Genomic DNA, 14,263 nt, shown 5'->3' on the forward strand with positions numbered 1-14,263 from the left:
TCAAGTGCTTTTGAGTAAGTCTTCCTAGGTGCTAAGCCCCAGGCCCACACCTTTTTTGTTGATTAGGTACAAAGCCTTTGGGTCCCAAGAAGGGTATATAAACTCAGAGGTTAGCATTTTGTTTGGGACTCTCACTCGCTGGAAGAGGTTTGGTGTGGAGACTCTGGGTAGCAGCTTTAAAGAAAACCCAAATGTTGGTGCTTCTCTTTTTGGTAACTATATATGTGATATCTTGATCAGACAAAGCCTGTCTGTTGAATTGTGTTATTTGATCTGTTGATATTTTCTGCTTGTAATTTGTATTTGTATTTGCTCTGAAGTTCAGAGTGCTGGCTTTTCCCCCTGAACTAAGTGAATGATATATGTATGTTTGATTAAAGTGAGATTGTTAACCCCTTAAAGTTAACAGCTGCTAGCAGCACTGCTGTTACAAAATGGCGTAGTTGGCAGGATCTGCAGATAAAAAGGAAAATATGGAGTTTTGGGGTACTGAAATAGTAGTTGAATGTGTCCCAGTTATTGGGTTGCTCTTTATACTTGTTCAGCCCTGGGGCAAGATGGAAACTTTGCAGCAAAGTCCTGAGTGTGCTTTTTTGCTGCCTTTTCTTGGGACAGTTTGGGACCCAGGGGGAGGGTAGAGTTGTCTATGGTAGGTGAGGGGAAGTGCCGTAGACCCCCCAAGGATCCCCCCCATTGGCTTTGTTGCCCAGCTGCCCCTCAGGCCTTGGAAGCAGGATCTGAAGCAGTGTGGGGAAGGACACATCCCCAAGAAAACTTTATTTGGACTTTTTTGTTTGCGCTGGAACTTTGCTAATTAAAGCATGCCCGTACCTGAAGGTACTGGGAGGAAGCCTGCAATGGCAGTGTTTGGAAAAGGACACACCTTCAAGAAAGACTTTACTTGGACACTCCGTATTTACTAAAGAAGATTATAATTTGCTGTGACCTAGGGGTGTTTGGTGTTTGTATTGTAAATAAGTACTTTGGGGAATGACATTGAAGGATATGTTTTGTTACATTGTTGTGAATGTTATGCTTTAGTTCCTCTGATGGGATCACAATGTATAATGCCTCTATTTGTTCCAGGATCCATGGCTATTTAGTAAGTAGAAAGCCAAGGATCCTGGAAGGTATGGAGTATTATGGTAATTAGGGTGGGACTTTTTTACTGGTTTCCTTTTTAGAATGCTAAAGTAATCAAGTGCCTTTGATTAAGTCTTAAGAGGTGCAAAGCCTCAGGCCCACACCCTTTTGCTAACTAAGCTCCAGGCCTGCATCTTTTTTGTTGATTAGGTGTGAAGCCTTCGGGCCCTAAGAAGGGCATATAAACTCAGAGGTTAGCATTTGTTTGGGGCTGTCATTCACTGGAAGAGATGGGAGACTCTGGATAGCCACTCCCCCCCATCCCCCTTCCCCCCCCCCACCTTGAGAAAACCCAGATGTTGGTGCTTCTCTTTTTGGTAACTATGTATGTGATGTCTTAATCAGACAAAGCCTGTCTGTTGAATTGTGTTATTTGATCTGTTGATATTTTCTGTTTGTAATTTGTATTTGCTCTGAAGTTCAGGGTGCTGGCTTTCCCCCCTGAACTAAGTGAATGATATATGTATGTTTGATTAAAGTGAGATTGTTAACCCCTTAAAGTTACTTTCCTTAGAAAAGCAGATCACAGAACCTGTGCTGGCAGCTCTTGTTGCTGGCCTTGCTGGGTCTTACACCGCAGCAGCAGCTGCAAGCCAAGCTGTTGTTACAGAAGATGGGGGAAAGAGGGGAGGCACTCGAACTTTACCGTCATCAGAATTGGCTCAAAGAGGGAAGGGGTACATTATTATACATACTCAATTGGGTACAGAAATCTATCTTTCCCTACAGGACAGAAATGGGGGGAAGGAGGATGATAGAAGGGAGGGAAACTCAAGGATAGACAGAGTGAAAGGAGAGAAAGAGCAGAATAAACAGGTAAAAATAGAATGAAGGGAAATTCAGAGTTCATACTCATAACTGAAAAAAATTTTACAGCAAGTTTCTCTAGTGAAGGCCTCATTTCTCAAATATATGGAGAACAGGCTGCCGTTGGGGCTACGCGCCGCAGCCATGGCCATCCGATACCCCATGGCCGTGGGCCTTAACAAGGGCCACAAAGTTACCAAAAACGTTTCGAAGCCGCGACACTGCCGCCGCCATGGGCGCTTGACCAAACACACCAAGTTTGTGAGAGATATGATCCGGGAAGTGTGTGGATTTGCCCCTTATGAGAGGCGTGCCATGGAATCGTTAAAGGTCTCTAAGGATAAGAGAGCCCTTAAGTTCATCAAAAAAAGGGTGGGAACTCACATCCGGGCCAAGAGGAAGAGAGAGGAGCTCAGCAACGTCCTAGCTGCCATGAGGAAGGCTGCTGCCAAGAAGGACTAAACTGGACCCTGCCAATCTTTCCCACTTACCCAAAAAAGATTTGACAAATAAAAAAAAAAATATATATGGAGAACTTAGTCAAATTTATAAAGCTAAGAGCCATTCTCTCAAAGGATATGAACAGGCAATTTCAAATGACGTAACCAAAACTATCTACCGTCACATAAAAAAAATGCTCTAAAGCACCATTGATTAGAGAAATGCAAATTAAAACAACTTAGAGGTACCACTCCATACCTATAAGATTGGCTAACATGACAGAAAAGGAAAATGACAAATGTTGGAAGGAAAGTGGGAAAATTGAGACACTAATGCACTGTCGGTGGAGTTATGAACTGATCCAACCATTCTGGAGAACAATTTGGATCTATGTCTAAAGGGCTATAAAACCATGCATACACTTTGATCCAGCAGTAAGTACCTCTACTAGGTCTGTATCCTAAAGAGATTTTTAAAAAAAGGAAAAGGACTTATATGTACAAAAATATAGCGGTTCTTTTGGTGGTGGCAAGGAATTGGCAATTGGGGGGGATGCCCATAAATTAGGAAATGTCTGAATAAGTATGTATTGTGGTGGAATACTATTGTGGCATAAGAAATAAAAAACAGGATGCTCAGAAAAACTTACATGAACTGATACAAAGTGAAATGAGCAGAACCAGGACAACATTTTACACAATAACAGCAATATTGTGTGATGATCAACTGTGATTACCTTAGCTTTTCTCAGCAATACAATGATCCAAGACAATTACAAAGGACTTATGATGAAAACTGCTATCAAACCCCAGAGAAAGAACTGATGGAATCTGAATAAAGATAGAAATACATTTTTTTAAATTTTTCTTTTTTGGTCTATTTTTTCACATTACTAATATGGAAATACATTTTGCATGACTACACATGAATAACCTATATTAAATTGCCCTCTCAGAGAAGGGAGGGAGAAAATTTGGAACTTAAAATTTAAAAAAAAGATTGTTAAAAATTGTTTTTACATGTAATTTGGAAAAAATATATTAAACAAAAAAAAAGAATTTTCTTAAAATCTAGATTTTCCTATTAATTCTTATAAAGTAAAACTATTTCATGGAGACATAAAGTGGATAAAAATGCTTAATTTTTTTTTTATTTTCACATCAGTCATGATGTAAAGAAGAATTAGAACTAATGGGAGGAACCATGAGAAAGAAGAAACAAAACAAAACAAAAGGAAAGCAAATAGTATGCTTCCATCTGAATTCAAACTCTAAAGATCTTTCTCTGGATGTGGATAGAATTTTTCCACCATGAGTCTTCTGGAGTTGTTTTAGATTCTTGCATTGCTGAGAAGAGCTAATTCTATCACAGTCAGTCATCGTACAATGTGGTTGTTACTGTGTACAATGTTCACCTGGTTCTGCTCATTTCACTCAGCATCAGTTCATATATGTCTTTCCAGGTTTTTCTGAAGTCCACTTGTTCATCATTTCTTATAGCACAATAGTATTCCATTACATTCATATGCCACAACTTGTTCAGCCATTCCCCAATTGATGGACATCCTCTCAATTTCCAATTCTATGTCACCACAAAAAGAGCTGTTACAAATATTTTTCTACATGTGGGTCCTTTTCCCATCTTTATGATCTCTTTGGGTTACAAACGTAGAAGTGTTCCAATTTTCCGACATCTCCAACATTTACCATTTTCCTGTTTTGTCATGTTAGCCAATCTGATAAGGTGTGATGTGGTACATCAGAGTTGTTTTGATTTGCATTTCTCAATAAAAATGCTTATTTACTGGGTCTCTGTTCATCTTAAACAAAATCTGAAATAAGTTTTAATGATTCTTAATGACAGTTTATGCAAAAAAAATTTATAATGACAATATCATTAAAATCACTCATATTACTAAAGTCACTGGCCTCTTCTCAAGTCTCGATTTTTTCCTTCCACTGGTACTTGAAACTATTGACTCTTCCCCACATGGACCACTATTAATCATTTAGACTGTTTTCTTCCTCAGCCTCTGACTACTGTACCAGGTTTTCCTGCTACTTTTGTGATTGTTCCCTTTTCTGGGTCTTTATTTGGTTCCTCTTCCTTCTGTTCTCTTATGTCTGACAAGGCTCAGTCTTCCTCCCTCTAATCTTCTACAGTCATTCAATCCTGTCCCATTTACAAACATAAAAACTTAATATGAAATTAAGTGACTTACCTCACGCCTATCAGAATGGTTAATATGACAGAAAAGGAAAATGATAAATGTTTGAAAGGATGTGGGAAAATTGGGAAACTAACGCACATATCAGTTGTGAATGGATCCAAACATTCTGGAGAGCAATTTGGAACTATGCCCAATCCAGCAATACCATTACTAGGTCTGTATCCCAAAGAGACCACAAAAAAGGGTAAAGTACAAAAATATTTATAGCTGCCCTTTCCATGGTGGCAAAATATTGGAAACTGAGGGAATGTACATCAACTGAGGAATGGTTGAACAAGCTGTGGTATATGAATGTGATGGAATTAGTATTGTGCAATAAAAAATAATGAACAGGCAGGTATCAGAAAAACCTGTAAAGATTTGTATGAACTGATGTAAAGTGAAATGAGCAGAACCAAGGAAACACTGTACACAGTATCAGTAACACTGTGTGATAATCAACTATGAATGACTCAGCTCTTCTCAGAGACACAATGCATTATCCAAGACAAATAAAAAGACAAAACTCACAAAAGAAAATTCTATCCACATCCAGAAAAATATCTGATGGACTGTGAATGCAAATCAAAGCATATTGCTTTCACTTTATTTTCTTTCATGGTTTTCTTCCCTTTTGATATGTTTCTTCTTTCACAACTGTGATTAATATGGAAACATGTTTTACATGATAGCATATATAAACCTATAGCAAAAGGGGGGGGAGAAAAATCTGAAACTCAAAATCTTGTAAAAATGAATGCAAAAAATTGTCTTGCATGTAATTGGGGAAAAAAATATTAAAAAAAATTAAATGGCTTTAAAAAAAAAGTACATGATCTAAAAAGAAACGTTAAAATGAACCGTATGATGCTTTCCTTTCCTTCTCCAGAAGAACGAGAGGGAAAACTAAAGCAAAGAGAGTTTTTTTTAATTTCATGTATTTTTCACCAATTTTAAGAGGTACTACAAAAGGCATTTATAGGAACCCAGAGACATCTGCTGGTTACAGGTGGAAATTCAGTCATACAATAAAGTTCAGGCATAATTTACATACCTTAGTCACAATTTTTATCATAGCACAGATATAAATTCAGTTAGGTGTCCATGTTTTTTCACTTTACTTGAAATGTAAATATTTAATGCTGTCATTCAGTCGTTTTCAGTTGCATCCAACTCTTTGTGATCCTCTTAAAAGTTTTCTTAGCAAAGATACTAGAGTGGTTTGCCATTTCCTTCTCCAGCTCATTTTTACAGATGAGAAACTGAGGCAATCAGGGTTAAATGACTTTCCCAGAGTTACACAGGTACTTAAGTGTCTGAAGCCAGATCTGAATTCATGAAGATAAGTCTTCCTGATTCCCAGCCCAGTGCTCTTTCCACTATGCCATCTAGCTGCCCAAATGTTTAACATATATATATAATCAAACTTCTGAATGTACCATTATAGGGCTACATCAGGATATAATTGCTCAAATCAGAAAACCACTGAGTTTAGGTAGTAAAATGAATTTTTATCTTGATGTTAATAAGTTTTTTCTAATTAATGTTTATAAATATAGTCACTTAAAAATATTATTTGAAGAAAAATACCAATATTAAAAATGTCTCATGCAATACTTCAGCCGCTAAGTTTCAATCTCAATTAAGAATCCTAAGAGAAAAATTTAGTTAGCTAAATACAGAGTTGTTTTTTTTTTTAAAGGGACGGCCTCATGGGCAGCTAGGTGGTACAGTGAGTAGAACACGGGCCCTGGAGTCAGGGGGACCTGAGTTCAAATCAGGCCTGACACTTGACACACTTACTAGCTGTGTAACCTTGGCAAATCACTTAACCCCAATTGCCCTGCCTTCCCCCCTCCAAAAAAAAAAAGGGAAGCCTTTTTATAAAACTATTAAGATCAACAGGGCTCTGCCACAGTCTCAAATGTTAGGGAAGTTATTGTTTAAGGTGAGAACCTGAATCTAACCCAAACACTATTACTAAAATAGTATCTAATAAGGGAGTCAATATTAACCATGTACACACAAATAATTAAGGGGTAAACAGAAGGTAACCTCAGAAAGAGAGAAAGAGAGAGAGAAAGGGAAACACTTCTTACAGAAGGTAAGGTTTTATCTGAGTCTGGAGAAAGCCAAGCAAGGCAGGAAGCAGAGCTGAAGGAGAGTAATACAAAGGTAGGGGAAAGCCACTGAGAAGAAGTTTAAAGATGGAGTGCTGTGTACAAGGTCAAAAAGACCAGTGTTGGGTATCATAGAATATGAAGAGGAGAATAAAAAGTGTAAGGAGACAAAATGTAGGAAAGAGTCAGATTGTAAAAGGCTTTAAAAGTCAAACAAACAACTTTTTATTTGATCTTGAAGGTAAATGTGGAGGAGGGGGCAGGAAATGGAGACTTGGTCAAACCTGTGCTTTAGTAAAATCACTTTAGCAGCTGAACACCACCAGGATGGTGGCTGTGTGAAAAAAGAGAAGATGATGCATACAAGAGATGTTTTGGGAGCAGAAATGACAAGACTTGGCAACAGATTGGACATGGGGGGGGCGGTGAGTGAGTTCAAATGAGGAGTCAAGGATGATAGCAATTTGAGAGCCTGGTTGACTAGGGGAAGAGTATAACTTATGACTTGACAGCAATAGGTCAGTCAGGAAGAAAAGAGGACTTAAGGAGAGAAATATGTAGTTCTGTTGTGGATATGTTGAGATTAATGTATCTACAAGACATATACTTCAAGACATCCAATAAGCAGTTGCTCATTCAAGAACATAGGCAAGGAAAATAGTTGGGGTTGGATAAATAGATCTGAGAACAATCTCCATAAAAATTAAAAGTGAACCCATGGAAGCTGCTGAGATTACCAAACAAGACAGTTCAGAGGGAGAAAAGAAGAAAGCTCAGGATAAATCCTTGGGGGATATACATAGTTAGTGGGCATGATCTGGATGAAGACCCAGCAAAGAAGACTGAAAAGGAGTTGTCAAATAAGAGAGAGTAGTGTCAGGAAAACCTGAAGAAAGACTATGCAATAGAGAAGGATGACAGACAAGCCCAAGATTTACTTACATATTTCCAATTGCCTACACAACACTTCGAAATTTGATTATCCTTGACATTACCTCATGAAATACAATTTTCTACCCCAAACTGGCTCCTCTTCCTAATTTCCCCATTTCTTCAAAGGTAGCATCATTCTTCCCATTATGCAGGTTCAAAATCTCATAATGGGAGAGATAAGGTAAATAAAAAAAGAAGAAATACAAATAAATCCAAAGCTGTTCGAACTATAACACATTATTGTCCCTCCAGTTCTCTGGGATCCTCAAGCTCCAGTTCTCTGTTCCTTACACAGAACACTCCATCTCTGATCTCCAGGCAATGAGAAGTGACAATGATATTTTCAAATGAACATCAATAAAATACTTCAATAGAAAAGAAATAAGATAGTATGCATTTTTTGCTAATAAAACAATCGATAGAATAGAGGAGAAACAAATTTCAAAATTATAATCTTGAACATAAAAGGATTGAATTTCCCTTTAAAAATAAAAGGAGATGAAGAGAGCAGAGGTTTCCCCGTGGTCTGCCAGAGTCATTTTCAAGGTTTCCAGAGGACAAGCAGTACGAGGGCAGTCTGGACAGGTGCCTCCCATCTCCACCATGAAGCAGCTTTCCTCTGTAATCTATGTTCCCATCAGCCTCGTCCTCCTGTCTGCGTCCTTCTACACAACTTGTTTAGCAGAAACATACAACTCCTCATCAGTTCCTTCTCCTGTGTCAGACTCAGCATTCATAGAACAGTCCTCTAATGTAGATTTCTGCTCTAAGGCTGCCCAGTGCTGTAAGCATGGAATGGATGAAGATGTTTGGATTGCAGCAGCTATTGGCTGGAGTCTCTGGTTTCTGACACTCATTTTGCTCTGTGTGGGTAAACTGAGAAAGATCACACCTGATGAATCCAAGTACACACAAGCATGAGGTTTGGGACTCCATAGACAAGACTATCAAACTCCACCAGTTTCCTAAATGGAGGGACGTGAACAGTCTTGAAATAAGATTCAACTTCCAATTTCAGCAAGGAAAATAGTACTTTCACATCTAGCTTCAAAGGGTCAATATTTGGCCCTGATAGTCTTCCTCTCTCTATAGTTTAATATCAGAATTATTTTCATAAACATTTGCTGAATTGAATCAACAGGAAGAATTTATGAAATATCAGTAATGTTTCCAGCACTATCTTGACACTCAAGGACACAAAAAAGGAATAACCAAGAGCCATTCCTCAAAGATAAGCAGTCAAAAGATAGGAACAGTTTTTGAGAGAACTGCAAGTTATAAATTACATTAATTGCCATTTGGAAACTTGCTCCAAATCAATAATAATAAGAGAAATGCAAATTAAAACAACTCTGAGTCTTCACCTGTCACCCTGAAAATTGACCAAGAAAAAAAAATGAGGACAGTCAGTGCTGGAGAAGTTCTGGGAAGAAAGGAATACTCATACACTGTTGGTAGAGCTGAATGATCCATCCATCCATTTTGGCTGTCCATTTGGAATTATGCAAATATGTGACATCACTGTTTATACCTTTTGACCCAATAAATCCCTCTACTAGATGTATACCCCAGGAAGTTCAAAGATGAAAACAAAATCTTTTCAGCAGGACTCTTTGTAGTAAAGTAATAATTCCTGTTATGATAGAAAGGAGAAAAATTGCAAGAAGGAACCTGAGCTCTGAGGGACTGAGAAAACAAAAAAGAAATGGTGCTAGAGAACAGATAAGGGAACATAGTAGTTTCTCTTTGTCTGAAGTGAGGGGGAGATGTACAAAAGGAGAATGTCAGAGCGATTATCAGGTAGTTCTGTTCACTCGTTTTTTTTGTTACAAAAAATAGTTCAGTAGGGGAGAGGGCGGGACAGTGGTGTAGACCTAGAAATAACTGTGATGTAAAAATAAAAGGCACCAATAAAACACTCTTTTAAAAGTAAAAAATAAATAAATAAATAAATAAATAAAATAAAAGGAGATGGATTAAAAAACAAAAACTAATAAAGCACTATCTAGAATAAATACACCTAAGGAAAAACATTCACATGCATATTTAAAATTAGAAGTTAGATTAAATTTCCTCTGTTTTATCTAAGTCACATAGTCAGGAGATACAATTATGAACTCAATAATTTGCATGGGTTCAACTCTATGCAGAGGACTCTAAAATAGGCATATGTAAGTATATGCATACATACACATATATCTTTATGTATGTGTGTGTATATATACACACACACATAAATCAAGTATCTTAATTGCCTACTATGTGCTAGACACAATAGTACATATACAAAGACAAAAAAGAAATAGTTCGTGTCTTCAAGGAGCTTATATTCTTATTGACAGAGACAACATAGACAGCTACAATTTTATGTAAAATATACTCCCCAAAATACAAAATAACTGAGAGAAGAAAAGAGACTAGCAAGTGGCAGACTGGGGGGGGGGGGGGGCAGGGAGAAATCAAAAGGCATCATCCACTGTCTACTGACATTTCCAACTGGATGTCACATGAGGATCTCAAACTCAACATGTCTAAAACAGAACTCACTGCCTTTCCCAAAAGTTTCATCCCTCTCTTTTGAGCTCCCCTTCTAATTCAGGATACCACCAACTTTCCAATCATCTAGTCTTAAAAGCTTTGGAGTTATCTTTTCTGTACTTTTACCACCTGACCCTTACTCTCCTATCCAATAAGGCATCAAATTTTGTCTAGCCTACTCCCATAATATTTCTTTAAATCCATACTCACAAAGTCTCAACTCTAATTCAAGGCCTTCATTATCTACAGTCTAGACTTCTGTAATAGCCTCAACTAGTCTCCCTAGCTTTTCCAATACATACTTCACTAAGCTGTCAAATTGGTATTTCTAAATTACAGGTCTATGCCACTTAACTATAATTAAGAAACTCCAGTGGTTGCCTCTTGCCCCAAGGACCAAACACAACCTCCTATGTTTGACATTTAAAGACCTTGACGATATGGTCCCAGCCTATCTTTTCAGGCTTATTACACATTACTCCCATCCATATACCCTATATTTTTTTTCAGCCTAACCTACTTGCTGGTCTCAGCAGAAGACTTTCTATGGCTGATCTCCATAATTTTTGCATAGGCTTTTTCCAATTCCTGAAATGTATTCTTTCCTCATTTTGTTCTCTTAGAATCCCTAGCTAATTTCCAGTCTCAACTTAAATACCATTTCCTTCAAGAGGACTATCCTTTTTCTTTATTTAAAACATATTTAATATTTTATTTTCCCCCAATTAACATGTAAAAATTTTTTAATATTCATTTTTTAAAATTCTAAGTTCCAAATTATCTTTGATCCTCCTTTCCCTCCCCCTTCATTATGAAGGCAAACAATTTTATATAGTTTATACATGTGCAGTCATGCAACACTTGCTTCTGTATAAGTCATGTCATGAAAGAAAACACAGAAACAACCCAAAAAAAAAAGCAAAGAAAGTAAGCAAAGTATGCTTTGATGTTCATTTAGACTCCATCAGTTCTTTTTCTGGAGGTGGACAGCATTTTTCATCATAAGTCCTTTGGAACTGTCTTGGAGCATTGCATTGTCGAGAAAACTAAGTCATTCGTAGTTGATCATCACACAATGTTGCTGTTATTGTGTACAGTGTTCTGCTGGTTCTGTTCATTTCACTTTGCATCAGTTCATGTAAGTCTTTCCAAGTTTTCTGAGGGTATTCTGTTTGTCATTTTTTGATACCACAATACTATTCCATCACAATCACATACCACACCTCGTTCAGGCATTTCCTAACTTATAGGCATCCCCTCAAATGACAATTCTTTACCAACACCAAAAGAGTTGATGTAAATACTTTGGTACAAATAGATCTTTTTCCTTTGTTTTTTATTTCTCTGGGATGGGCTAGAAAATTATTTCACCCCATCCTTTTGTGGGTTCTGCCATTCCAGAATTCATTTTGAGGCATTATTTAAAGTTGTTTGTAAAGAAATTTGTGAGAACTCAGGCAAGTCAACACCTCTTCTCGACCACCTTGGCCCTGCCCCCCAGGAATATCCTTTCCCCACCAATTTGTTCTTCCCTTCAAATCATTATACAATTATTTCAATATATCCTCTACATACTTATCAGTGAACATGCAGGATCCCCCTAGTAGAAGGTATGCTTCTCAAAGACAGGGACTACCTCACTTTTATCTTTGTGTCCCCAATGCCTAAAATAACACCTTATACATAGTAGGCATTTAATAACAAAATGTTTTAAAAAGAAAGTTAAAATAATATGCCAGAAAAAAGCTAAAAAGTAAAAAACCCTTAAAATTATATTTAAACATTTTTTAAAATTAATATATGAGGACATAAGTTGGTGCTTTGAAAGCAACAACAAAACTGATAAACCATGAACGAACTTTATTTTTAATTTTTAAAAAAGGAAAAGAAAAATCTAATTTCCAATATAACAATTGAGAAGTAGAACACAATAAGTGGAGAAAAATATTTTGAAATTATTGTACTAATACATATTTATTAAGAAAAGTGAAAAGGAAAAAGAAATAGGTAAGTATTTTTAAAAATATGAACCACTGAAACTTAAAGTATCATAAATAACCTAAAGAAACCAATCTCAAGGGGTGGAGCCAAGATGGCAGCTGGAAAGCAGGGACTAGCGTCAGCTCCCCGCTGAGTCCCTCCAAAAACCTATAAAAAATGGCTCTGAACCAATTCTAGAACTACAGAACCCACAAAACAGCAGAGGGAAGCAGGGCTCCAACCCAGGACAGCCTGGATGGTCTCTGGGTGAGGTCTATCCTGCACGGAGCTGGGAGCAGAGCGGAGCAGAGCCCAGGGTGAGCGGCGTGGACCAACCAGACCAGGAGCCTGGGGGAGCATGCCCTAGCACCCTGAATCAGTGAGCTGCAGCAGTTACCAGACTTCTAAACCCACAAACACCAAAGACAACAGAGGTTAGTGGGAAAAGCTGCGGGAGTGGAAGGAGTTCTCACTTCGGCTACCATCCCGGGGGCAGCGGAGGTGGGGCAGCTACAGAACTACAGCTGCAGTTGCTTCCGACCCCAGGCCCACCTGGTGGGAGGAATTAAGTGGCAGATCAGAGCAGGAGTGAAGAGCCTGCTGAAGATCTAAATCCAGTCCGGGTTGGGGGTTCTTGGGGAAGGAGGAGTTCTGGTGTGGCAGAGCTGGAGCATCCCTCCAGGCGTGGAACATAGTTCTCTAAACTCTACAAGCAGTCATACCCCACTGAAAAACTCAAGAGTCAAGTTAGTTGATTGGGAATATGGCCAGGCAGCGAAAACACACCCAGATTCAGTCTCAGACTTTGGATTCTTTCTTTGATGACAAAGAAGACCAAAACATACAGACAGAAGAAGTAACAAAGTCAAAGAGCCTACAACAAAAGCCTCCAAGAAAAACATGAACTGGCCCCAGGCCATGGAAGAGCTCAAAAAGGATTTGGAAAAGCAAGTTAGAGAAGTAGAGGAAAAATTGGAAAGAGAAATGAGAAGGATGCGAGAAAACCATGAAAAACAAGTCAATGACTTGCTAAAGGAGACCCCAAAAAAATACTGAAAAATATACTCAAGAAAACAACACATTAAAAAATAGACTAGTTCAAATGGCAAAAGAGCTCCAAAAAGCCAATGAGGAGAAGAACGCCTTGGAAGGCAGAATTAGCCAAATGGAAAAGGAGGTCCAACGGACCACTGAAGAAAATACTACCTTAAAAATTAGATTGGAGCAAGTGGAAGCTAGTAACTTTATGAGAAATCAAGATATTATAAAACAGAACCAAAGGAATGAAAAAATGGAAGACAATGTGAAACACCTCATTGGAAAAACCACTGACCTGGAAAATAGATCCAGGAGAGATAATTTAAAAATTGTTGGACTACCTGAAAGCCATGATCAAAAAAAACAGCCTATATATCATCTTTCAAGAAATTATCAAGGAGAACTGCCCTGATATTCTAGAGCCACAGGGCAAAATAGAAATTGAAAGAATCCATCGATCGCCCCCTCAAATAGATCCCAAAAAGAAATCTCCTAGGAATATTGTTGCCAAATTCCAGAGCTCCCAGATCAAGGAGAAAATACTGCAAGCATCAGAAAGAAACAATTTCAGTATTGTGGAAACACAATCAGACCAGGAGACGGGTGGAACATGCCCTAGCGCCCTGAATCAGTGAGCTGCAGCAGTTACCAGACTGGCAGCTTCTACATTAAGAGATCGAAGGGCTTGGAATGCGATATTCCAGAGGTCAATGGAGCTAGGATTAAAACCAAGAATCACCTACCCAGCAAAACTGAGTATCATGCTCCAAGGCAAAATATGGACTTTCAAGAAAATGGAGGACTTTCAAGCTTTCTCAGTGAAAAGACCAGAGCTGAACAGAAAATTTGACTTTCAAACACAAGAATCAAGAGAAGCATGAAAAGGTATTCAAGAAAAAGAACAAGAAAAAGAAATTGCAAGGGACTTACTAAAGTTGAACTGTTTTGTTTACATTCCTACATGGAAAGATGATGTGTATGATTCATGAGACCTCAATATCATAGTAGCTGAAAGGAATATGCGTGTATATATATGTTTATGTATATATATGTA

The 14,263-nt window shown here is 38.0% G+C and overlaps 2 protein-coding genes across 2 annotated transcripts in view; one reads left to right on the forward strand and one right to left on the reverse strand.

Moving 5' to 3' along the window:
- STX8 (syntaxin 8) overlaps window positions 1–14,263 on the reverse strand; it is a 279,229-nt gene that overhangs the window by 227,465 nt on the left and 37,501 nt on the right. The gene's annotated exons all lie outside the window — the stretch shown is intronic.
- On the forward strand, window positions 2,072–2,440 carry LOC118858712 (60S ribosomal protein L36-like). Its single transcript, XM_036769319.1, has one exon. The coding sequence runs from the start codon at window positions 2,095–2,097 to the stop codon at window positions 2,410–2,412; it is 318 nt and encodes a 105-aa protein (XP_036625214.1). The 5' UTR covers window positions 2,072–2,094; the 3' UTR covers window positions 2,413–2,440.

Source organism: Trichosurus vulpecula, chromosome 7 (assembly GCF_011100635.1).
Source record: "Trichosurus vulpecula isolate mTriVul1 chromosome 7, mTriVul1.pri, whole genome shotgun sequence".
In the NCBI taxonomy this organism is placed as follows: domain Eukaryota; kingdom Metazoa; phylum Chordata; class Mammalia; order Diprotodontia; family Phalangeridae; genus Trichosurus; species Trichosurus vulpecula.

Bases quoted from the DNA above. Each gene is read 5' to 3' on its own strand.
- LOC118858712 (XM_036769319.1), top strand. From the start codon at position 2,095: ATGGCCATCCGATACCCCATGGCCGTGGGCCTTAACAAGGGCCACAAA.